Source organism: Myripristis murdjan, chromosome 2, assembly GCF_902150065.1.
Source record: "Myripristis murdjan chromosome 2, fMyrMur1.1, whole genome shotgun sequence".
Classification (NCBI taxonomy): Eukaryota; Metazoa; Chordata; class Actinopteri; order Holocentriformes; family Holocentridae; genus Myripristis; species Myripristis murdjan.
The window spans coordinates 1,559,614-1,585,177 of record NC_043981.1 but is presented as its reverse complement, the minus strand read 5'-3'; the positions used below and the strand labels follow the sequence as shown (position 1 = coordinate 1,585,177).

The 25,564-nt window shown below is 38.7% G+C and overlaps 1 protein-coding gene across 1 annotated transcript; it reads right to left on the bottom strand.

Annotated features, from left to right (window-relative positions):
- Positions 1 to 1,253: 1,253 nt before the first annotated feature.
- Positions 1,254 to 24,954, bottom strand: ankrd10a (ankyrin repeat domain 10a). Its single transcript, XM_030069112.1, has 6 exons — positions 23,986 to 24,954; positions 21,332 to 21,484; positions 17,364 to 17,455; positions 5,563 to 5,804; positions 5,284 to 5,370; positions 1,254 to 4,513 (listed from the first exon to the last, which is right to left on the bottom strand). Exons 1-6 carry the CDS (start codon positions 24,181 to 24,183, stop codon positions 4,062 to 4,064), a joined length of 1,224 nt encoding a protein of 407 aa, XP_029924972.1. The 5' UTR covers positions 24,184 to 24,954; the 3' UTR covers positions 1,254 to 4,061.
- Positions 24,955 to 25,564: the final 610 nt, after the last annotated feature.

Here is a 25,564-nt window from a genome sequence, read left to right as displayed (position 1 = left end):
AAAGCGTCAGCGTTAATGTGGAGTAATTCAAAGTAACACTGCTACATTTTAGTCAAGATTCAGTGGAAAATAACTCGACACAATTGTTCCTTATTTTTAAAATCTTGCATTTGTCATCATTTTAAGAATCAGAAATACTTAATTAGATGCAGTTGCTCAAATTGTCAAGATCAGAAAATATTATAAGTTATAAGCATAAGCGAAATTCGAAGAAATAGAAAAAGAACAAGAAATATAAAAATTGTGCATTAGAAATTTGTTAAAAAAAAAAAAAAAGCCTCTGAAAATGGGGTGACAATGTATAAAACTGGCTGTAATAATTAGAAACATTATTGTTTTGTTTTTGTTTTTGTTTGTTTTTTAACTAAGGATTCAAGGACTGCAAGATATATCTAAATTCACAGTGAGAAATATGCCAAAATATGACTTTGGACAGCAGCAGTGTGTCAGTGAACATGTTTGAAAGATGTTAGTTCCTCTCTGATTGGGTGTTATCGCAGGAGCCAAGGGGACAGTAGAATTGTAGAGATCAGACACAGTGAAACTCAATGAAACTTTCTGAATTTGGGCATTTAGGTCCAGTTCAGGTACAGCTCATATGAATTAATGAAAACATAGCCATGTTGAGGAATATGGAAAATTGAGCATATTGAGATGCATCGTACAGTCAACTTTGACAGGTGAGTTATAACTGAATTGAATGGTGAGGCCATTGAAGCTTCACAGCTCTGACACTGATTCACAGGTACTGTTCCACTGACAGCTGCTGTCCCATCACAGACTGGCTGTGTTCAGAGGTGCAACATGCTTCTAAGTGTCAGCACCAGTTTTCTGCCTTATGTGATTCAGTGTTGGCCACAGAAATTGAACTGGGTAAAACCGGGATGGGCCTTAGGTTCACAGCAAATCAGAGTATCTTTGGGTAGTTTCTCATGTTAGGACAGCTGCTGGACACGTCCTCTGATGTCACCGTGTCACTAGAGGAAATTGTTTAATGTTGGCTGAGTGAACAGTTTTGTTTTCATAAGATAATGAATCAGAGAACTCTGAAAATAACCATGGGGTTCTTGATTTTGAATTTTTGAACAAAAGTTCAAAAGAAAAAAAAAAAAACAAAACCCCAAATCCCACAGAATAATAGACAGGAGGAAAAAAATGTGTCAAACTGCATTTTGCTTTAAAAGGGCTGGTAAAACATTTACAACTTAATATCATTCCACCCTTAAGACCAAAAACAAGATTCCGTCACTGAATCCAAATGAATGATCAAAATTTATTTTTATTGTCATAACACAAAACTGTCAAAAGATTGCAATGGTCATTTTATACAATTTCTAATGACATAGTATTTTGCATTTTTATCATTTTTGTCATTTTACCATTTTGTGTGGAAAACAAGTCAGAAAAGGTTGGTATAAAAAGTCTTCTCAGAACTAATAGTGCCATGTTGAAATAAACACTGGCAAAGTCCATATTTCCATATAGTGTTAACAGAAGATCGGCATTATGTCTTTACAGATCTTTGATATAGTTCACTTTTACGTTCCAAAAAAGCCTACAATATGCACCATACAAACTAAAATGAGCTTAATACAATTGCATTCTTCTGCAGTACAACATAAATAACAGGTAAAAAAAAAACAAAAAAACAAAAAAAAACAAGCAAACACACACCCCAAAAAATAAAGCAAAAAACAATTTATTCCCTTTGGTAAATACAGGCCAGCACACCTTGTATTGTTCTTTCTCTCCCATTTCAGTGCAAGTGAGCTTCTCCTCTGTGACGAGTTTAAGGCGTGTGGCTTAGGGCACAGGCTGGCGATGGACGGCCACTAGCAGGCAGACCTGGGGGCAGGGGGGAGGGGGTGATGTTCCATAAAGCACGTTTACTGATTAAACAGAGTTTGTTAACCCAGAGTTAAAGGAAACCTGGGATTTTTGGTTCCAAGACGTGAGAACTCATGGGAACTTCCGGCCTGAAGCTAACCTGCTCACTAGCAGCTTCACTTGAATTAACCTGGAGGTTTGGATCAGAAAACCTGATGAGTCTGCAGCATTTTACTTGGGATACAGTGGCACTTTTTGGGCAATCTGTCTACACTGATGTCATTATTATTCACAACTGTTAGAATGCTTGGCTTTCTTGCTTGGCAATAGAGTCACAACTCTAGTTTCTCTCTTATGTGTTTCCAAGGAGAAAATAATTTTAGATTTGCTGACTACTTTGATTAACATCAGCTGTTATTAAAATACTCTACTTACAGTATTATTCCTCACTATCCCCCGTTTTCTTGGCTCTGTCTATGTCTCTTTCTGGAGAAAAAGCAGAGTTGAGACAGTGTCTGACACATGGTCATCAACACAAGTTGGGTTCATCCTCTGCACTGCATTGCAAGTCTTCCCCCTCCACCTTCATAGCTGTTGCCGTGTTACTTTTTTCTTAGGATATACTTGTATTCCACGCAAGAATGGATTAAAACCTTAATCCTTTTATCTGCACTCAATTGATGCTGGCTTATTAAGTTCACCATGAATGCACCTTAGTTGGGTTCACCCAACTCACTGCAATCAGCTGTTGTGGAACCGCTGACCCAGACTTTAACCAAAGCTGACTTCAGGGCTTTGTTAACGTTTGTTAAACCTGCTTTCTGGAACACCACTCTGCTGGTTTACTGTTATAAAATGATTGTACTACTTCTCTGGGATGGATTGATCTCGTCTGCCATCAGATATCCAACCTGACAGCCATGAATAGTGCAAACCCAGCCAAGCTCCCAGCCAGACATACGGTGGCATAATATTAACAATCAGGGGCATAGCCATCATTTCAAAAGTGAGAGGAATGGAATTTTTAGCGGTAAGACTTTTTTTGTAAATTTACATATGTTTTTGTGTATATATTCACCCAGAAGCCTGTGGGCTTGCTTTAAATTCTGAAAGGTTTTATGTCAAGTTTTTCAAAAAACTTATTTTTTCTTTTTCTGGGGGTGGGGTGGGGAGGTGTTCCCACATCACCTTTCTCCCCATGTTTATGAAAGAACTCATAAATTTGCTCAGGTTTCAAGGGGTTAAAAGGGTTTCAAAAGCAACTAATGCCTTTAACAAGCATTTAACCAAAAATAGACCACCACCCCCATGTCTGCTTGGTCCCTGCTGACAGTGAAGCTGAACTTGGCAAAACTGAGTCAAACATTCTATGGACATGGTTCCATACACTTTTGTGTATACTCGTGGAGGATTCATATTGTTGTTTATTTGTACTCTAAACCAGTGAGGGCTCATGAAGATTAAAAGAGTATAAAGAGCCATAGGTAAAGTAACAAGATTGTGAAATCACAACAAAGGTAGATGTGGGTCTCAGAGGATGTAGGTCATACAGGTGCTGACAGTCTCATGACCGCGAGATGTCAGCACACGTGAAAACAAAGGCAATGAACTGGAAAAGAAAACAGAGTTGCTGCTTGTGACGTGACACAATTGATCATCTTTACTTCTCTCAACCTGCCAAAATTTGAGGCTGAGGAAAATATAATGTGACATTAAAGGACCATACCAGTGATTTTGCATGTTTAGCATAATATCTACAAAATGTATTAACTAGTCTTTTCCCAAAGCAAGCAGTTGTATTTTAGAACTCCAACATCACTTTTCCTTCCTTTTTCCAGCCACTGGTTTTATTTCCTGTTTGGCTTTCCATACACACGGCACTGCAACACACTGGAACATGAGTATGAGTGAGCGTTGAACCCATCCATTAGCAGCATAAAATGAACAAAGTGATCTGAATCATTTGTAAATTTTAGTCCAAACCCGGCCCAACCTGTCGGGTCCCAAGGGGCTTGGATATCCACACTCTAACCCCCACACAATTTGCAAAATGGTTTATTGCTGTGTAAAATGTGGAGAAATTCTAGCCAATGGGCATTCAACATCAACACAACATTAAAGAATAATCACTGGTATGGTCCTTTAAAACAGATATTCCAAGTAATCAAAACATATCCAACAATGTTTGTGCCACCTCTGAAAACAGGCTGGGTGTCAGTACGAGCCTTCTCTTTTTAGGAGCCGTGGTAGAGCTGGACAGCACTGACCACGGCCTCGTTGTACCTCTGCTCGACCCCGACGCTCCTGCTGTGTTCGAGGCGGCTGCTGGTGTCAGTCAGGTCCTCTGCAGTGTCTCCAAAGCCGTGGTAGTGTCCATAATGTAGAGAGTCCCCGCAGTCGGCTGCCAGCAGGCCCCAGGCCGGCCGATGGGAGATGCAGCTGCTGGGACTCCCGGTCAGATGCAACGAACCACACATGTCAGCCGAACGCCGCTGACCGGGCCCTTCTGCCGCTTCCTGATTGGCTGTCTGGGAGGACAGAATGTTCTCTGTGGACGGTGCCCACTTTTCAGACAGGCTTTTCCGTGGATCAGTGTTGCCTGGGTCGGCCCGAGGCAGCACGTGGTGATAACCGTTGGTGGTGGTGTCCGTGGGGACAATATGCCGGCCAGACATGGTGTCGTCATCTGCCATTTTCAAAACAAGACATGGTTGAAGTTCAGTAGTGAGAAAACAGAATGTACATGAACCTCTGCAACTTCTGACAGCTTGGTGATTTTATGATATTGTTTCTTGTAATATATGTTTAAATTTTGTAAAATCTTGCCTTAAATATAGTTATGGTTATTACATAGCAAACATAATTTATATGTATTTTTTAAACTATCTTTTTTGGATAATTTTACAAAAATTTCTCAGTAATTGTCTGATCATTTCCTGGTAATTTTTTAACAAACTGACTAATTATTTTCTTGTAATATTTCTTACCAATTTCTTTTCCAAATTTCAGGTCATTTTTGTTGTTTTTTTTCTAATTACAAATTAGCATGACCTGAAATTTTAGCAAAAATTCACCCAACTTCACTGACTCTTTAGTCCAGATTGTTTCTTTTCCATTGGCTTTTTGCCAATAAAGAGCTCTTATATTTGTTTTAACCCCATTCCCCAACAAATTGATTAGAGATTAACAACATTAAGTGTCAAAATTGACACTGAAAGTTGCGAAGTTAAACTGATTTGTAACAGCGCTGAACCAAACGGTCCAGTAGCAAATTGCATTAACTCTGATCTTACTTGAAAACAGATGCAGCACGATACAAAGGGCACTACAGATGAGCATGAGAGTTAGTGTAGTGACATGAGATGTGTGTAGAAGCCGAAGGGAGGATGCTCTCTAGCCCAGAGTCCTGCTCTGACCCCGGCATCACTGGCCCGCAGGTTCGAGTCCCAGTCCCACCTGAGTTGAGGTCATGTGCAGACTCCACATTCATGCTCTCCAGTTCCTCTCCACCACCGTTCTGCAGCCACAGTGCTACATCTACACCTACAACAACCAACAGTCACCATCAATTACAAAGAAACACACCTGAATTAGAAAGGAAAGCAAGTTCATAAATAAACAGTCCATAGTCTACTCAATTATCAATTATCAATAGATAATTCACATGACAAATAATCAATCAATTAAATAACCAAAGAAATTTGCAAAGGTAAAACGAATGAATGAAATGCTCACTATCAGTTCTGGCTTTCTTTGTGTGAGCGCTCTCCACATCATCAAGCAGCCTCTTCCTGTTGGCCACGCCACTGAGGAGGCCCTGGCCACAGGGGGCGCTGTTTCCATTCAGCGCACCGTTGGCATGCAATCCATTGAGTTGAAGGTGGTGGTTTTGGGTGTTGGAGAGGAGTTGGAAACACTCCTGGAAGCCCTGAGCGTGGGCCAGATCTGCTGCAGTCTGCCCACTAGCGTTCTTGAGGCTAAATGACAAGACAGGAGGTGTCAGACACATTGCATCCTATGAGAGAAAGCACAAAACCTCATCTCTATCACTGCCTAATTGTTAAACATCTGTGCCAAAATACTGTCTTCAGACAAGTTCACACTGATCAACTATAACCCTGACACATGACAATAAGAACCAAAAGCTGCCCTCATTTCTCAAGTTTAATATTGCAATGGGAGATAAGTCAGTGCCCATCCATTGGTGTGAATAGGGCTGCAACAATAAATAGATAATGGAAAATATTGCAATACTTCATTTTGTGAGACATTATTGATACACTTGTGGCAAGAATGGATATTTGAGTTTTAAACTATTTTTTTTATCTTTTTTTTTTTTTTTTTTGCACCGACAGCAATTTTGAGTTCCTATGAGGGGTATTTGTTCTGTGCCTTAGGTATCTGAAGTGGAACTGTACGGTCATACTGTTCATACTGAGGCCGCTGTGCGGATTAAAACACTGCAAAACATGACTGATGCCCAATTACTGAAAAAATATTTTGACTTTTCCAAGGTATTTTTTTCTCCATCTGTTACATAAATCATGATGTGTCATAGCTGATTATCTTAGGATACATGGCATACCTCAGAATGACTTGAATCCTGATACCATTATTATCAAGAGTTAATCTCCTAATAGTGTCATAGCATCATATTGTTATTGTATCGTATCCCAGTGATTCCCAGCCCTAGGTATGAAATATGAGCGTAAATGCCCTCTGTAGGTCACGAAAGTTTCAGTTTGGTGAAAGTATTCATCATTCACAGAATTTGACATTGCACTTAATCTTTAGTAATATTTAGTGTAAAAGTACTACCAAGAATAAAGTTTGAGCCAACTGGTCAACTCCACCTCCACTGCCACTACGTTTTTCCACTAGTCAGTGGTGAACTGATTGAGTGAACTGCCTCCTTTGAGATAATTAAATAAACAAACAAATAACATTTTTTAAAATGTTATTTCTAATATTTGAAAGATAAAACATTTTTGTGTTGAAATATTAATAGGAAAGGTATATTAAATTTAGTTTTGGTCAATTGTTATATTAATCAGTAATAAACAATAATTGTGAGATTAATCAATAAAATAGTCCTTAGACTAATTGAAAAAATAATCTAGACTCTAGACTAATCTATTAAGAAAATGTTGGTTTGGTGTAGTGTATTATTTAATTGGCCAAACAGAATCAAGCATTCAACATAGCCTGTAATAAATGAACATAAAAATTTTCAGTAGTTTCTGGAAGAACATGTCAGTGGTGAATGTGAAAAGTCTAACTAGTATGTTTTTCAACATATACATGATGTATGTGGAGGAAGAGTAGCAGAATATACAAACCAAAGTAGATGATGTCACATATGATTCCTCATAATGTTGAACCACTATAAAACAGTCAAACTGCTGAAATACAGCTTGGTAGTCTGATATCCCCTTCATTTCTTGGGCAATTTTCCACAGGTAGTTTTAACAGACTATGCTGATGATGTGCAGTTTTTTCCCTGTAAAATATTCTTGGTGCTTGACAATCTCCCATTGCAATGCTTTAAAATTTGGCTGAAAATCTTGTTAGTCTCAATAAAAGGGTAAAATTATGTCTCATTTCCAAAAGAAGACAACAGAATGCATACATTGAGGCCATACACTGATTACACAGGAAATGTGTAGATGCCACTCAGTTAGGTGACCACAGTAAAAATAGTAGTTATAACTTTTGGTTTTTTAATTAATATTCCAAAATAGGTGGCTTGTTCATTTGGCTGGTAGATAATTTAGGCTGAAATCAAATGGATCAATTGGTTTCATTCAGCATGACTACATCTACAAAAACATTTTTAAGAGATGTGAGAAGAAAACTTGAACCTGTTTAAGTTTTTTTGTTTATCAAACACTATAAAATTGCCAAGAATACAGTATATTAATACATTTAGTAACTTCTGTATGGCCACAATGTAGATGATTTGTCATTTATGGATTAGACATTATAGTTAAAGCAAATAGATCTGACCATCTTTAATAGCTTTTCCACAAACACCATACATTGAACAATAAAATGATTTTCATGATAAAATAAAGCTTAAAGAACAGAGTCACTTCATCATGAATCTAATTTATAAATCAGGTACATAAACCTAACCCCTCTGTACCCCATGTATAAAATTAAATGTTTCCTAACAGGCTCTGAATTGATTGAAGTGAGACACTGACACATAAATCATGGCTAGTCATCTGAAAGTCTTTCTCAATGCCAGACAAAATGGGAAGGGGCCAACAACTACACTGATTTTACTTAAATGCAGGCCAGCAGTGCAAATACGGCCCCAAATCTTGGTGATGGATTGAACTAAAATCTGCTTATGCAAAATAAGTACCTGACTATTTGTAGAAAATAAACTAATTAAATTAATCTGGAAGCTGATGTCAGTCTTAAATATGACACACAACACTGAAATGAGCCATAAGGACAGGCCTGTGGATGCTGGGGGGACTTTGTTTAAGTGATCAAAATCAGGTTATATACAACTGGGCACACAGTTTAGTGTACATTATACTATTTTCCGTCTAACTATCTAAAAAGGAAACTCCCAAGATTACACATTTTTTTTTTTTTTTAACTATTTTAACAAACATAATTCACTCAATAACAATCATAACAAGGTGTCTTGTCTGGTGTTGAGGGTTTGACCATCAAAAATGACAAGCTTTTACTAGCAGGGTTCCTACACAGATTCAAATCTTTCTCCAGACCTTTGTTTGTTTTATTCTGATGTGAAGTTTTTGGTTGATGTTCAGTATAATTCATGTGTGTAGTTGTCTTGATCGTATTAACTGCACCCTGTCACTCAATGGATGATTATTTTTCACCACAAATATGTAGTATAGTATGTAAGATGACAGGGGTCTTAAACCACAGAAAATGTATGGGTGCATCTATATATACACGTAGGTACATAATATTTTCCATATATTTCCAAACCTGTGTAGAAACCCTGCCTAAGAAACCATTGAGGCTGTCAGTCCAGTACTGCCATTTGGGACAGAACCTGTTGAAGGAAGCATTTCATTTTATTCATATACCTGATATGCTTTGCTTAGTCCAGAAAAAGACATTTCAACTATCTGATCTCTACTCCTTCCAACTAAGGCAGAATAATCTTTCAACTGAGACTGAGCTTACTATTTCTAAGTTCTGAGGTAAATCCAGCAATATTGTTAGTTAGCTAGCACATTTTACTTATAAGCAAAGCATGCAGGTCTAGACTTGACTATCATGACTGTTCTCCTAGCATTAAAACCAATCACTGCAGGAAAATACCTCGCCAGTTTGCCAGTGTGTAGAAACTGTAGGAAGCGATAGTGAGAACACTCATTGCCACAACTGTAAGATGTTCGCTGAAGCACTTGTGGCAGATTCTGCAGTGTCTATTTGGATTGCTCCCCCTTTCTGGGATTACTTGAGAAAATCAAGTCATGTTCAAATTCAATAGCTGCAAAACATCAAAACGTGTAGGGGATTTGTCTTTCTGTGCCAGCACAATTTTGCAGTTCTTATGATTGTTCTTTCTTTAAACAAAACGTATATCATCTTAAAACCAAATGTAAATAAAGACTTGAAACATTCAAGACAGGTTAGGTCCAATGAAAAAAAAGTAAAGTTGAAAACAGCACAGAAAAAACTGTCTTCTCTATCAGTGGACCCTCTTTACTGACTGTCCCTGGGAACCTGTCATTCCTAACATTTGCTAAGGCCAAAAAGCTCATGATGTGGGAAAACAGCACTTAGTTATTGTCTTTTCATTTTGATGTAGTGTTTTGACCCATGGGCAAATCAACAATTCTTTTGGTTTCTCCTGAAGTGAGATGCAAGTCTGATTGTGATTTTGTTGCACTAAGAGGATATCTAGAATTGAAGCATGGAGAGTTGAAAAAATACGTATTACTATTCTGTAAATTAATACTGGAAGCAGGGAGGCAGCAACTGAGATGCAAGATGAATATATAAGCCTTATTTCTATCAGAAGACAGAAATGGCATACTATAAACAAGACTATATGAGCCTAGTTGAAGCCAGAATGCCACTGCAGCTTGAATCACAGAATCAGAACACTGTTCCCTAACATATGTCTGTATGTGCATGCATCAGCACAAAATTCCATGAGGTTGAGAATTGCGCAGAGGCAACACTGCCATCTATCTGTTGTCCTGATCGCTGCAGCCCACTGAACAGCCTGTCTGCAGTTCATTCATTCACCTCCGTGCAGTCTTCTTCCAGTCCCTCGAGACTGAAAGATGATGCTTTTGGTTACTGGAAATGCAGCCGTTCCATCATCTACCAGTTCCCGGGACCGGAGCTCTATAGGAGCTTTTCAACTTGGACTGTAGTAAAGCTGTTTTTAACAAGTGTTTGGCTTGGCTCTGCCTTCAATGCCCCCAATTTGAAAATGAATTCTGTCTAGCCTCAGAACAAATAAACAATCTCAACTCAAGATAGTAAGCCACAATACAGTGGCAGTAAATGCTGCTGCTGAATAAGATGTAAACCAAATGGCCATGACGTGGCATTAACGACGGCCACTTCCAGGTAGAAAACTGGCGGCTCAATGAATTGTGAAATTTTGGAAGATAGGTAAATTTCATTATTTCTATGGTTGTAATGAATTAATTGTAATGTTCAAAGATGTAACACAAGATGGTCTAGAAAAGGTCATTTGTGATTGATTATTTTATGTTTCTGTTTCTGTACTGCTTTGTTAGTGTCTTTGATAAGCCAAAATCAGCACAACAGTGTCCTCTCGCACCAGGCAGGTTAACTACTAGTTTGAGGTTGTTGAAGGAGCAAGCTGAAGGAGCAGGTTTGCTCTTCTCAGATGAAAATTTAAAAATCCAACACTTTCTCCACTCTTTACCGTTACCCAACACCTTCAAACAAAACACAAGATTTCCCCATTTTGTCTTGAGTCGAAAATATATCTCAGCTGTTACTTGTTTTTGCCTGTTTGCTCTGGCCATTGAACTGTAAGTACATGAGGCAGAAGTTTTCTACATCCATAACTGAATATATATAACCAAACATACCTTAAACTATTGGACGGACTACGTTAGGGATAGTCAATATTCTTGTCTGGCCTCCTGGGGCAGTACAGCAAAAAGGTGCACAGTCAACACTTGATAGGAACTGTGTAATCATTATGATTTGTCTGAGGTTTCAACCACCTTCTCAGTGCAGAAGATCTAGAAATGTAAGAAATGTAAATCTCTTACTTTTCTTCAAGGAGGAGTAAATTTGCCCTCATAATCCTCAAGGGAGAAGGATGGGCCTCTCTCTTAAGACATACTTGATATTCGCCTTTTTGGGGGGTGCTTCTTATTTTCTCCACTTTCAGTACTTTGTTAGCAAATGAACAACCTGTTTCTAGCTTACTCCAGGCTTTTGTATCTCTTTAATAACAGATTCTGATTCATTTAATTCACATTCAGGAGAAATCAAAATTCCTCTTATCAGTAAACTTCAAGGGTTTTTCAAAAGCAACAACTGAGGTCATGTCAAATTAAAATTTTTAGTGTGTAAATTTATATTACATGTTTTAAATTGTGTCCCCTTATTTATAAACTATGTGAAATCAATTGCAGCAAAAATTTCCTCAAAAAAGCTTAATAGCTCATTATTAAAAGATACCAACATTGTGTCATTTTCTCTCTGCATATTATCATTTGACACAAAATTTATCTCAGCTGGAGAGCAGCAACTCTTTAAAGCGATAGTTGAGGTTCATACCCATGTAGTGGTATTTGCTCCTGCATACAAGTGTAATAAATCCTTCAAGTTCAAAGCTGAAAAATGTTCTGAAAGATGTCCAATGCAATTTCAAGATTCATTATAGCTGAGAAACTGCTTTCTTTTTTTCTGCTTTCTATATCACTACACAACTGCTCCTCTTTGTGTTGTATGTTTCTTTATGCACATTATGTGAAGCCACTGCATGTGAGTGTTTAGAGTGTGTTACATTCCCACAAAAATGGCTGCAATGCAAAATCTACTGACATTAGGCAGTATGTTTACCGATAGCTGTGCCAGTAGAATTCTGGGTAATCCTCCAATGTAAGATAGGCTCGCTATGGTAAATCAAAAGTAGTTTATTTTAATGCTGCAGATTCTTGTAAATGATTGTAAGAGGCTGTTATATATTCAAAGATTTTTTTGTCAGGAAACTTCATTCTTTTTGATATAAATGAGTGTAAACCACTATATGATCCAATGTTAAAGACGTATAGCCACAGAAGCGGGATAGGCTTGCTGTGAATGGCTGTTTTTCCAGGAGAAAGCTGACTATTCATGTATTTGCCCCTAATTATCACTGCAGAAATACTGAAGAGAGTTTCTCATCCTCAATAAGTGACTCTGGCCTAATGACTGGAGAAGGACAGTTTAGGCAGGTCACATGTAGTCCCACCCAAACAAATGAGTTCCACCAGTTAGCAAACAAGTGAGCTAGTTAGGAATGTGAATAATGAATCCCAAACAAATGTGTATTGTTGTGCATCCTTCAAAATATTTTTCCAGCTCAATATCATGGTTTGCTGATGTGATTTCTGAGATTTGTTGTCCTCAACTGTTTTGGTGGTACCTTTTTTTTTTTTTTATAGGGAATTCAGCAGACTGGCTCTTCTGAATTTGCTGGTTCTTCTTTTTCATTTGGATCAAAATCAAAAATGGGTCTAAATCTGCAATGTAACCTTTAGCTTTCTAAGAGGTTCCATCTTGTCAGTGTCACACAGCAAGAGAATCAGAGGTCACCAACCGTTCAGATGTTGATCTTGGGTTTCCTGCCAGTCAAAGATGTTGCACTGCCTAGCTCACAGAGGGAATGTTCCCTTTTATTAGTGGATAAATTCATAATTTTGACAAACACCTTTTGCAGATGACAGTTGATCATCTGATTATAAAATGAGTGGCCCAGCCATACATGAAGGCTATACAGTATGTGTGCTCAAGTGGGATGCAGTGGACTTCTGGCCACCACTCTGACCTGTTCCCAGCAGTATACCCGTGTTACAGATGAACTGATGGTCATATTAGCTGGTCACCAAAGTCTGAATGAGCTGATGGCTACTTGAGGCAACAACCAAGCAAAATGTAATGTGTATACCATATATAACCCTATACCCATCTCTGACTATCAATAAATACTAATCTTATTGTGCTTTGCTGTTGATGTCAGTAAATGACCTCATGACAAAAGAACATAGGTTACATCCAGTGTTGTCTATTATAAAATCAGAAAGAAAAAAAAAAGAACACATCTGTTGTTCCCACAAGTAACCATCACCACTTTCAGATAGCTGTCAGCTGTTAACAGGGCCACCAAATAACCTGGAACAACGGCACAAGTTGATCATTATAAATAAAAAAAAATGTGAGCATAATAGTACCAGTAAAGCCAACCCACTGACAATAAATAACAAGACAAGCTGAGGCATATTAAACAACAGTCTTCAACATGTCAGACATCATTCAGTTCATTTCAAAGATGCTTAAATAGGTATAGTAGTTATTTTATTTCCTAATTCATGGCGATTATTGTAGGTTTTAGTTTCCTATGACTGAAGTGCTTTTTGTGCATTGACTTAAAAGTAATAAAAAAAACTTGATGGTTGTACATTCATGTACGTGGGTACATATGTAATAGGTCAAACCCAAAGTGTGCAGTAGCAAATACCACTCTATGCATACGAACCCCAACTAGCACTGTAAAGATAACTGGTGCTGGTTTCAACATGGGCCTTATTTTCAAAGTTTTTATTGTCATAGCAAGTGATTGTGTTCACAATTGCAGCACCTACCGCAGTGTAGAAGTTTTTGTTCCTCCAGTTTGCCAAGACAGTTGCTCTCCAATACATGCCAACAGTAATCAATCAGTTGCACCATCAAAATGAATCAAATATGTCTTGTCAACACACTGAGCCTCATGCAAGAACATTTTTGGATTTTTAAAATCTGTGTAACTTTGTTGTACTTCTTCTGAGTCAGATTCAGGAAATACTCATAACTTCAGGAAATGTTCCTCCATGGCGCTCCTAAATATCCTGAGTCACACCTGCTCATAAATGACTGCATTCAGGACACTTCACACCTCAAAATGCCACAACATAGGAGAAATCTAAATAAATAAATAAATAAATAAATTTTATTTTTTCCTTAGAGGACAATCAAGGTTTCAGCTCTTGAGGATCACTATTAGCCATGGCTATAGGGATCTGAGAGCAGCTGTCCCAGCAAACAGGAGGACTCAAAAATCCTACACAAGTAAGCAACAAAACTTCAAACACAATCAAACTGTCATGATGAAAAAAGGATCTTGTCATGGCCCAGGTTAAAAAAAACTGCAATTATCCGTTGATACGACAAAGACATATTAGGACAATAAAATTAAAAATATTTGTGAGATGTCCATTTTCTATTATTATGCTGAAAAAAGAAAAGGGAAACAAAGTTTGTTTGTTTGTTTGTTTTTTGTCTCAGTTGTCTGCTATATGTTGAATTAAAAATTAAAACAACTTTAGTTGTGTCTCCCAAATTCCCAAATATTGCTTTTGGCAAATTGGCAATAGCAGACATACATGAGCTTCTGTGCCTTAGCATTATTACTAACTCCTCAGAGCTACATCATACAGGAGAGAACTTTACCTGTAAAGCTATTAAAGAAAATACAACATGCAAACAAATAATTCTAACTAAAATACAAAGGCCTGATAGCATACACACTTTTTTTTTTTTTAAAACAAAAAGCCTTTCGAATATGTCTGATATAAAAATCCTTTTTAATTCAACAGGTCTGGGAGGGAACAAGGTCCAAATGCTATTTCTTCATTCAAAATCCTGGGCCCCCACTTATTGACATTGGCTAGAAAAGGTTTGAAACTCTCTTACAGCAAGAGCTTATAATTTTCTTACATACAAGAAAATTAATAATTTTAATATTTTTTAATGTGTGTACATAAAAATTAACCACCAATTGACCATATATGGTAAAAACCTTCCCTTTAATGCTGCAAGATGTCCCTGTGCTGACCATGGATCAGAATCACATGCTAATGATGGATCATGGAGCTCAGAGTGCACTCCATGCTTAAGGCAGAATGCCCCATGTCCAGTTTTCAATTCCACTCAGTTCAATTTTCAATATCCATACTAAAATGTAAAATGATTATCAATTAGTCATTTTAAGTCATTATGCTTAAAAGGATAGTTAACCCATTTTGAAAATTTTGATGTTATTTCACTTCCAACCAGCTCTTACGTAGGATAGTAGTGGTGCTCTCTTCCTCTGATTGTTACTGAGTGCTGGATACTGGCTGGATGCTCTAAATGCTAACTGATAGCCTCCTGCCAATGAGGTGGACTTCCCCCCAGCTAACATTCTGAAAAATTACAACCTTAATCCACTCAAAGAGGGTTTTCTTTGCAAGTGTGGCTTTCCAAAACTAAAGTGAATATACAATTACCAAGTACACCAATCACTGTTTAGGACTAGGACCTGTTATCAACATCCAGAAAGATCCGGTAACTTTTGGACTTGCTGCATCACTCTGCGTCAGGAGCACCAGCCACCACAGAGATGGAAGATGGCTCGAGTTTGCAATCATTTTTTTTCTTCATTGTACACATGTACATAAATTGAAAGACAAAAATAACTTTCTACAGAGTACTAAAAGATAGCTAGCAAGTAATGTTGTGGCTAGCCTCTTCTTTTCCTCTGCTCCCCTCTATCACACATATTTCATGTACCTTTCAGGCACCAACCAGCCAGAGAGTCAACATTTTTATGCCATTTCAGGCTGTAAAAAGTCTGCTACACAACACTGAACTCAATCTGTGTTTATTTAACAACTGCATCCAGCACTCAGTAATAATGAGAGGAAAATAGCACCACTACTGTCCTACATAACAGCTAGGGGGGGAAGTGAGATAATATCACATTTTTAAAAATGGATGAAATTTTTCAAACTGCAAAAGAACAACACAGAGCTATCACTCTTGGGTAAACAGAGCTCTGTGAGTGAAGAAAATGAGGAAAACATGGGACTTTTGTCCTACATACCAACTAGGAGGGGAGTGAAATATATATTTTTAAATGGGTGAACTCTCCCCTTAAATTGTCAAGAGGATATTGCCTGTTCAAATCGGTTATAAATGGTCTAACATGCACTTGATGGCCTTTCTTTTTCAGCCACTTGGTGCTCAGTGTCAGCATGGTCAGAGGTGTGCTTACATTTATGCACTTCTCAAACACAGGCATAAATCCCACTCATTCCTTAGAAAGGGCTATACCTCTGGTTTATGTACATATTTGTATGTCATGGTGATAAATGAAGGGCCTGGTATGGAGATTGTTTGTTGAAACAAATGTATTGGTAAAATTAACACATTATTAACAAGGATGCTAACAAATTATGGAAGCTATTGGAGAAATAAAGACTCCAGTTGGCAAGTGAAGAAATCTGCAGTTGGCCCATTCCCTGCCAAACAGTTGATCATTATAACTGCAGTACAATGAGATATCATAAAGACAGGGCAAAAAACACAGAAACAGTTTAAAAAATGAGAACCACCACAGCAGCAATGATACTGTTCTGAAATGTTTAAGCACGAGTTTGAGATTTCCTCACGCAAAATACCAGTAAAATCTCTTTGTGGCTGATTCAGTAATACTGGACAATCCCAAGCCTAACCGCTGACGTTTTGAGGAAATAACAGTAAATGCCTTTGTAATATACACTCTATACAGTTTTTTTCCCACCTTCATGTCTTTTCAAATTTTGTTTTAGCTGACCACTATAGACTCTCTCCAAACATGAGCTGCTTAAAAAAAGGGCAGCTGCACGGATTTGTAAAGCAGCATCACTAGAAACTAGATCAGGGGGGTTCAAACTTTTACATGTTCTGGACCCCCAAGTTGATTTTCATTAAGCCCCAGACCTCCATTTAAGGTGATTCGCTGTTAAGAAAAAAATAACATTTGCAAAAAATATAGCAAAAAACAAACAAGTAAAAAACTACCAAAGTAAAAAAAAATGTCAGAAATTAAAAAATAAAATAAAATATTACAACACAAGTTCTAGATATTGGCTTTAATTTAAAAACATGTTTTAAAATGAGCAATAGAACAAGCTTTATAATTATTACAATTACATATTTAAAGGTCAGATTTGTGATGCTGGACCAGTGTCACATTAGATTTGATTTCTGCCACCTGAAGCTGTATTTAGATGCCGTGCACACGCATTTAAAATTACAGTGAAATTAAGCTATTCTTCATTTTGTTGTAGACCTCCTGGAGGACCATCCAGAACCCCTGAGGGTCCCCACCTACAGACGTGATGTCAGCTAGGACCGTTTTCAAAATGAGCTCAAAGGGGTGACCTGAATGAGTGGAAGAAGAGTGCAGCTGGGACAGTAGAATTGCTGCTGTGGTATTCAAACTAAGCATGGCAGGGCTGCTGTGTTATTGTTCACACATCAGGGGGCAGGATACTTACTGTGGCTTAGCACCCCCTAGCAACAGGACTTGGATGCAGTTCAAGCTACCTGAGCGGGCTGCCTTGTGGATTGGAGTCTCACCTACATAGTCCTGAAAACAAAAAAGACAATCCAAAACATGGACAGGTATTACAAGAAGGCCAACAGCTTAGGTTAAATACACTTCTCAGACAGGGATTAGGCCTAATCAAGGGCCAAATCCTCACTCAGACTTTTGGGGGGACTGAGTGGGGAGTGAGTGTGTGTGTGTGTGTGTGTGTATAGGGGAGGGCTATCAGATCACTGATAAAACTGGTCATCAGTACAGTACCTGCTAGGCTATATTTCCACATTTATTTTGAGAATGTTCTAGTAGTGATTATATTGTTTACATTTCACTTTCTTTTAACTGTCACTGTAACTGTTTTTTTCCATGGGGACTATGACCTGACTGTTTTATCTTAATTCTGTATGAAAATTCACTGGAAACTCCAAATTAGCGAACAAAATTGCTGGGACATTAGTAAAAACAAAATTAGCAAACAAATTTACAAGAAAATTACCAGAAAATCTGCCAAAAATTACTTGAAAATTAGCAAAAACTGTGAAAATATTACAAGAAAACTGCATTTGTAATTATTAAAATCAATCTTTCAATATCCATGATCCTGCATTGACATCAGAATTCTTATATTTAAACGCTTGTGAAAATTACCAAAAAAATACCCCACAGATGGTGCCAGAACTAAGGAAAACGTGAATATGGAGGACTCTATAATCCTAACTAATATGAGGTTAGGATGTGTTTGGTAAAGACAATTTTCTAGGCCATAATTGCCCCTAAATGCATTCAAAGTTAATGCACAGAGTTGCACTTCCGTCCTCCATGTCTCTTCCAGGATGACAACACCCCCCACCCACAGGGCATGAGGACTCACTGAATGCTTTGATGAGAATGAAAATGATGTCAATCATATCCTGTGGCCTTCACACTCACCACATCTCAACCCTGGTGAACACCTACCATCATCTAAACTTCAAGTGAGGGAAGATCTTTTGGAAGAATGGTGAATCTCCCCACCTTGCCACACCTTACTGTGACACTTTATGTTGTTGTTTTTTTTCCATTTAAGTTATCACCCGTGTGTATGTACAAGACAAGCAGGAAGCCAAAGACCCATACAAGGATGTCTCCTAGAACTCCTTCATGTGTCAATAAACCAAGATAAACAGAAATATAAAAAGGAAATGGCTGAAAACGGTTGTGTCTGATAGATATTTCTAAAGAAAATGCTCTGATGCAGTGAGTGATGATTTTAAGATTCAGATTTTTTTTTTCACAGAATATCTTTTTATAGAGCCTTGAGGGAAAAATCACTCCACGTGGGGGGTCAGGGCTTAATGAGAGTTAACTTGAGGTTCCAGAAAATGAAAAACCTCTGAAATAGGTTATCAATTATGACTTTCAATTAATGGACACTATTAATCTATTTTTTGCAAGGCAGTGAAATTATTCTTTAACTGAATCTTTTTTCCTCGAAATTAATCAGTGCCCAAATACTACGCTACAGGGAAATTATGAGTCATGCTGTAGGAATGACTTGTGTATTTTGGATGGTGCTGCAGTGAAATTTTCTTTGGAGACAGTCCTTCCCAAAGCACTCATACACCCCCATAATCAGACTTAGGGAATCCTAAACCTGGGTCTACCCACCCAAATATTACTATTAATGGGTTAGTAATGGACCAAGCTTAATCTACTGTGCTTCTCCAAAAATATTTCAACACCAAATATGACACCAAAAGCTAGCGACAGGATTTAACAGGGTGTTGCATAATGGTGACCTCCTAATCTGATTATCCTAGCCAGCTCCCTCTACATGCATTTCCAATGGGTCATGGGGAGACAACCATTAAATTGAAAGTAACTATCTAAACTATGACGGGCCATTAGCGTTACACAACTCTGCTCCCATGGTCCTTAGCATGTGTGCTAATATGTCACTGTGGTGTGATGAAGGTTTGGACGTTGTTCAGATCCTATCCAGTGGCAGGCTGTCGCACAGTAACACAAAGTTAAACAGATCCTATTAATGGATCAAGCCAGCCTGCATGTCTACTGACATGTAGTAAAGAAGGTGAATACCTGACACAGAGAATGGGACATCTGTTTCATAAAGCAAAATTAAGACTTTGAAAAATGAAGCATACCAGTGATTTTGAATATCTGGCACATTTACATCAAATCTACACACATTTTATATTGCAACAACCCATTTTGCAAATCATGTGGGTGTCTAAAGATTTCACAACATGCAATCAAAATCCCTCCAATTTCAAATTTGAATTTTGGGTTAAAACAGCCACCTTATAATGTTCTGCTTCTGCAACTAACAATATCACTGCCATTCATAAACCACATAAGTGATAATCAGCTGCATAAAGCAAACATTTCCCCTGGGACTATTTTCCCTGGTGGAAAGACAGTTTCTCTCCACCCCAATCCCCCTCAAGTCATCAAAACACAACAGTGCTGCTGTTTTTAGGAAAACTAATGTGGACGACTTTATTACAGTGACGGAATACTGGTGTGAACAAAGTTTGAAGTCTCTTGAAGTTCATTTTCATAGCCTAGTGGAATGAATGGAAACCAATGGCTGGTTAAAAGATGGAGAGATAGATAGATACTTTAATGATCTTGGAGGAAATTCAGGCATCCAGTAGCTCAACACGATGAATACACTCCATACAAATAAATGATATAGGCTACAGTTGTTGAGTAACACTTATAAAATATGACTGCTTGCTTTAGGAAAACATTAGCAAAAACTTTAAGTATATACATTTTGTAAACATTTAGCTAAACATGCAAAATCACTGGTATGATCCTTTAATATGTGAGAATATCAGAATTTAATATCGGAATTGTACATTGTGTATGTTTATATAAATCTTTCTCTATTTTTCTTGTATCTTGTTACTCTTTGCTTCTGAGACTGAGCAGTTTCCACACACGGATTAAATCAATTACCGTATTTCACCAATTAATCGCCCGGGCGTTTAATATATAAAATCAACTTGGACCCCGGGCGTTTAATAGAACCAGGCAGCTATTCGCTGCAGGCCTTTATTTATTTTTACACAGACCTGCACCAGACCATTATTGTGATGACAGTTATTGTCCAACATATTTACAGTCGGGCAATTTAAGATTACAGGACACCCTTTTTTTCTAACGTTAGCTAGCGCTCTTATTTTGACAGAAAACGGAAGTGCCGCACAGTTATTGTGCGGTTAACTGTTTACTTCTGCAAAAATAAGGTGAATAGCCTTATTTTGGGTTACCTCATTATGATGCAAATAATCGCCCCGGCGGTTATTCGGGTGGGCGTTTAATATGCAAAATGGGTGCAGACCCCAGGCGTTTATAAGAACCCGGCGGCTATTTGCGGCCGGGCGATTAATTGGTGAAATATGGTATAATCCATCTATCCATGTGATCATCCCCAGGTGACTGTGAACAGTGTTGCCAGCCCTATGGCAGAGGGTTCTCATATACAATGTAACAGCACTGCCTCTTGTGTGATACTGTTTAATGAAATACCAAACCCAAATCTGCGTAATGACTGACACCCCCTGATAAAAAGTGTGTCGCACAAACTGGCTGATCTCTGGCGTCAGATGATGTCACCAGCTGTTGTACTCAATAGAAGATGACATCACCTGACAAAGATCAGATCAGTAACAGATTCCAGCAGCTTGCTTTTTCACCATTAGATGTCAGGCTTTAAACAGGTTTTGGTTTGGTGATAAGTTACTTTTTAATTTAAATTTACAAAGTTGTAGAGTTTTTCCAGATGTTAAGGACCTGCAGATACCCTGATCTCTGTAGACCCAGTGTCTGAGACATGACCTGTGCTCGACTCTTGACTTTAAAACTAATTCAATAGCTTTGTGCCATGCTGCTGGATGGTGTCAGGAGACCAACCTGTCTGTTGACATCAGCTCCGGCTTGCAGTAGCCACACCACACATTGTGGATGTCCACCAAATGCTGCGATGTGTGTTGCTGTCTGGTTGAAGCGGCTGGTCGTGGTGTTCACCTCACAGCCCATCTGCACCAGGCGCACCACACACTCCAGCTGTGAGCACAAAACACAGGCAAACAACAAGATGATGAAAAAAAGGAAACTATAAATATGCCAAAAAATTATTAAATCATCAATTAATCAATCAATTAAATCATAAAAATTACTATAAAATTAACAGAACACTATAACAAATGGAGGAAAATGCATAAAATATTATCAAAAAATAGAAAATAAAAAAATGCAAGTGACCCCTCCAGCCATGTTGTTATACAAGTTGTTACAAAGTGATTCAACTCTGTAGAAGTACACATTAGGGCCCTACTTCACAGTATGCTCAGTGTAAAAAGATGTGTCTGTCAGTCTGTGTGAAAAAGAAGCAGGAGAACTGCAGCAGTTCCGAGGCAGACATCACACACAGCTAGAGGGAACCAGTGTGACGCTGATGTTAGGGTTAGGCATAAGTCAGTTATGGCTTAGACTGGTGAACGGCTTCAGAGAATGAATGTAAGTCAATTAGTTTGTTCCATTATAGGAAAGGAAAACTGCATCCTCTGCAATTGTCTGGTTAATTAATCCAATTAATTGTGGGGTTTTTGACGGATGACTTGACTAGTCGACTTCCAGGGGCACAAACCTAAATTCAACAGAGGTAATTCCAATTCTCCTGGTCTCACAAACACACACACTGGAGCAGATAAGATATTGTAGATGTTTGGTTTTTTTCAGTCCCTTTTAAAAATATACATGTTGACATCCTCTGTGTCATGCATGAAAGGGACGGATTATCCTATCACAATAACAAAGCACCATGTGTATAGAACATTTGGGCTCAGTGAATTTATATACAGTAACAGTGCTGCCCACAGTGTGAAGAGTTAACATTAATTTCTTGCATGAGCTCCACTGTGTGCAGCAGCTAACTCGTTGATATTGTAAAATGTCACATTCTTGGACAAAGTTGTTCCATACATGTTGTTAATTGAGTTGTTACAAAGTGATTCAACTCTGTAAAAGTGCATGTTAGGTTCATACTTCAGTGTGCACTTTGAACCCCTTCAGAGTGGCTTCACTGCAGTCCTCCATGCCAATTTTTATTTATTTTTATTTTTTTAAAACTAGGACAGCAACGGAGGACATTGCCTCTTATTCATTTTATCCTGAGCCAGACCAAAATGTATATCCTCTTTATTCAAATAAAACATCATCTCCTTATTAAATAAACATCCTGAGGAGAATATGACCATGGAAACTTAAAAAAAAACATCCAAGGCACGCTGTTCCACTGAAAAAATATTGGAAAATCTTTCTTATTACATGGCTAATTATGATTTAAAAACATGGCTGCTGACCAACAGGTTTAAGCTCCAAGAGCCTGCAAGTACGGTGATGTCTCATAGGCCTTGACACCAGTCAGTAATCTCTCATGTCCCTCAGAGACAACTATACTACAATACATAACCTCTCTTTATAAAAGGGGGAGAGGTCATTCATTCAGAGCTGGGAGAGTTGTAGCTTTTAGCGTAACTATCCAAAAGGTTTCTCTCTGGAGCAGATGTTTCAGTCTGTCTCTCCCTCTCACAGACAGCTCACCTTATTTTAGTTTTCCTGAACTTCTCATTTACTGTTGGCCCCTGAGTAGTGTCTCCTCCCCTTCCTTGTGGAAAACTATGCAGTGACTGCACTCAAAATGCTGAGTCAGTTGAGTGTTCACCCTGACATTCTTCAGTATTCTGCATTTTTATACTTGTACAGTGTGAACACACAACACACTGTAACCCTGGTTAGAGTGGGGATGCAGTATAGCTGCTGTTCAAAATCACTTCCTGCTGTTCAGCTGGAGTTATTTTGGCGCCCGAGCAGCTATTGGCTGTGCTCGAGCCAATGAAGAGCTTCGCAGCCCCCTTTGGAACATGGAACACATGGAAAAATTCCTGTTAAAACCACCTTCCTATTGAAAATCTTCATGTTGCCCAAAATATTCATAAAGCATCTCAATCCTATGACCTCAGTGTGTAACGTCATTGCTGCATTTAACAGTGTAACGTAACTTAGTGTTAGAACTGGGATCTTCCGTTTTCCGTAAGAAAACACAACGTAAAAACTCTTTAAAGAAATTACTTGACGACAAGAACACCTTGTAAAACACAATTTAAAACTTTATGGCTCTTTGATAAATCGGCGTAGAGGCAAACTACTTAGCGGCAATTGTTTCTATTCAAGTTTTTGACAACGGTTCGCACTGCACGCTGCCTCCCACCTCTGTGTTTTGGTAGCCAGGGCTCCTACAGATAACTAGCTAACCTGTAGTAAAGGTCGAAATGTCTCTGAATTAAACCTTGCTTGGTGTTTTGATATTAGCCGAATTGTAGAGTGGCTCCTAATGATTCCAAAAAACGTGTAATGTTGTATTGTGCTAGTTGTATATCTCTGCTGATAAGCAAAGCAGCGTTTAACTGACAGATTTTTGACTCATGTCTGGTCTCTGAGTGCATGTCTCGGCTTCCACTCCAGTTAATGAAGGCTGTTGCGTGTTGTATGTGGTGTTTCCCTACCTGGCCGTAGTGTGCAGCCCAGTGTTTAGGCGTCCAGCCGTAGCAGGAGTCCTCGGCAGTCAAATGAGCTTGGTTTGAGACGTGCTGCAGCAGTAGGACCAAAGCTCCCACATCTCCGTCCCGACAGGCCCGGTGCACTGGAAACCCATTTGTCAACACCTCGTCACTGGAAAAGCCCGACTCCACTCCGACGGACATGACTGAACAGACGAAATGAGAGCTGAAAAGGTTTCTCTCGAGCTAGACTCCCTCCCGGGACTCGTTGGACGGAGCCAGACGTTCAAACACAAAGGAAGAAGAGCTCAGTCTATATTCAAACAGAGAAGCACAAAACACGGACTGGACTCGGTCATGCCTTCCGGAACTCCTCGCAGTTTTCACAACTCCTATCATCAAATATGACTTGGGAAGGTTAATTGGTGCGCTGGGAATACAGAATTAACTTCACCAGACTCTAAATTACTGCAAAAAACGGTCTGAGTTGCCAGCAGTTGTTGGTACTGCTTTCTCCACACCACCTATCAAATCGACAACGTTTCTCCTCCAGAATTTTCCCTCTGTCGAACTATTACAATAATTGTATCCAGTTATTAGAACGTTTCCTAGTCGTAGCTTTGTTAAAATGTCTGGCTGTGTCAGTCGAGATGGAGCTGTGACTGCTGGGTAAAAAGGAAAACCTGGAAAAAGTTTTCCCGTCACATGGGCCTTCTAAAAGCACAAGCTCGGCGGATTTGCTGCCGAAAATGGTGATAGGTCTGTCTTGAAAGGCTATCTGAAACCCAGGGAAACTACTTAGTTAAATAAACGGTCAGTGAAAATAGAGGTAAACCACGTTCGACCGACTTTCACTTTATCACTCCCTCCCGTCCAACCATCTGGGAAGATAAAAGTCTAGAATTAATATAGTGATGTACACACTTTTTGCCCTAGTCTTGTGAGAACTGCTACAACACATTATGAAGCTACATCTGCTTAAATACCAATTCTGTTGTCTCCAATCAGTCTAACCACCGACTCCTTTGGGCCAGACATGAATCAGTTGTTTGGTCTGGGCCACAGACACAACACCATACATCGTCCTTATGTTAGACAAGTTGCAGGGTGCATGCCTGGAGGTGTGGCTTGTCCCTGGTTTGACCTAGCCATCACTAGGGCTGGTGACCCAGTTTTGCCACTACAACAGCTCCCGCCCCTCCTACCAGCTACTACTACTTTTGGTTGCATGCGTAGTTTGCTGGTGGATAAGCTCTCCTTTAACAGCCTGCTGATGTTGTCATCAGCCTCCTGCACTCAATATTCAGCCACGTAAAGAGCCTTGAGATCAGCCCAGCTCACCTCAGAAACCTGCATCACTATATGTTCCTGGAGGATAGAAGTACCAGACATGTGAACTGCAGTCTACATGGTGCTACATTTAAGATGAATTAAGCACTTGCAGACCTGGGACTGTACTTGCAAGCTTAAATGAATTTTGGATTTCAGTTCTCACTGAAGTATCTTTTTACATGAAGTGAGCCATATAAAATCAGTTGAAGTACCCATTTCCCAGTGTAACCAACCCAGATAAACATCTTTGAAA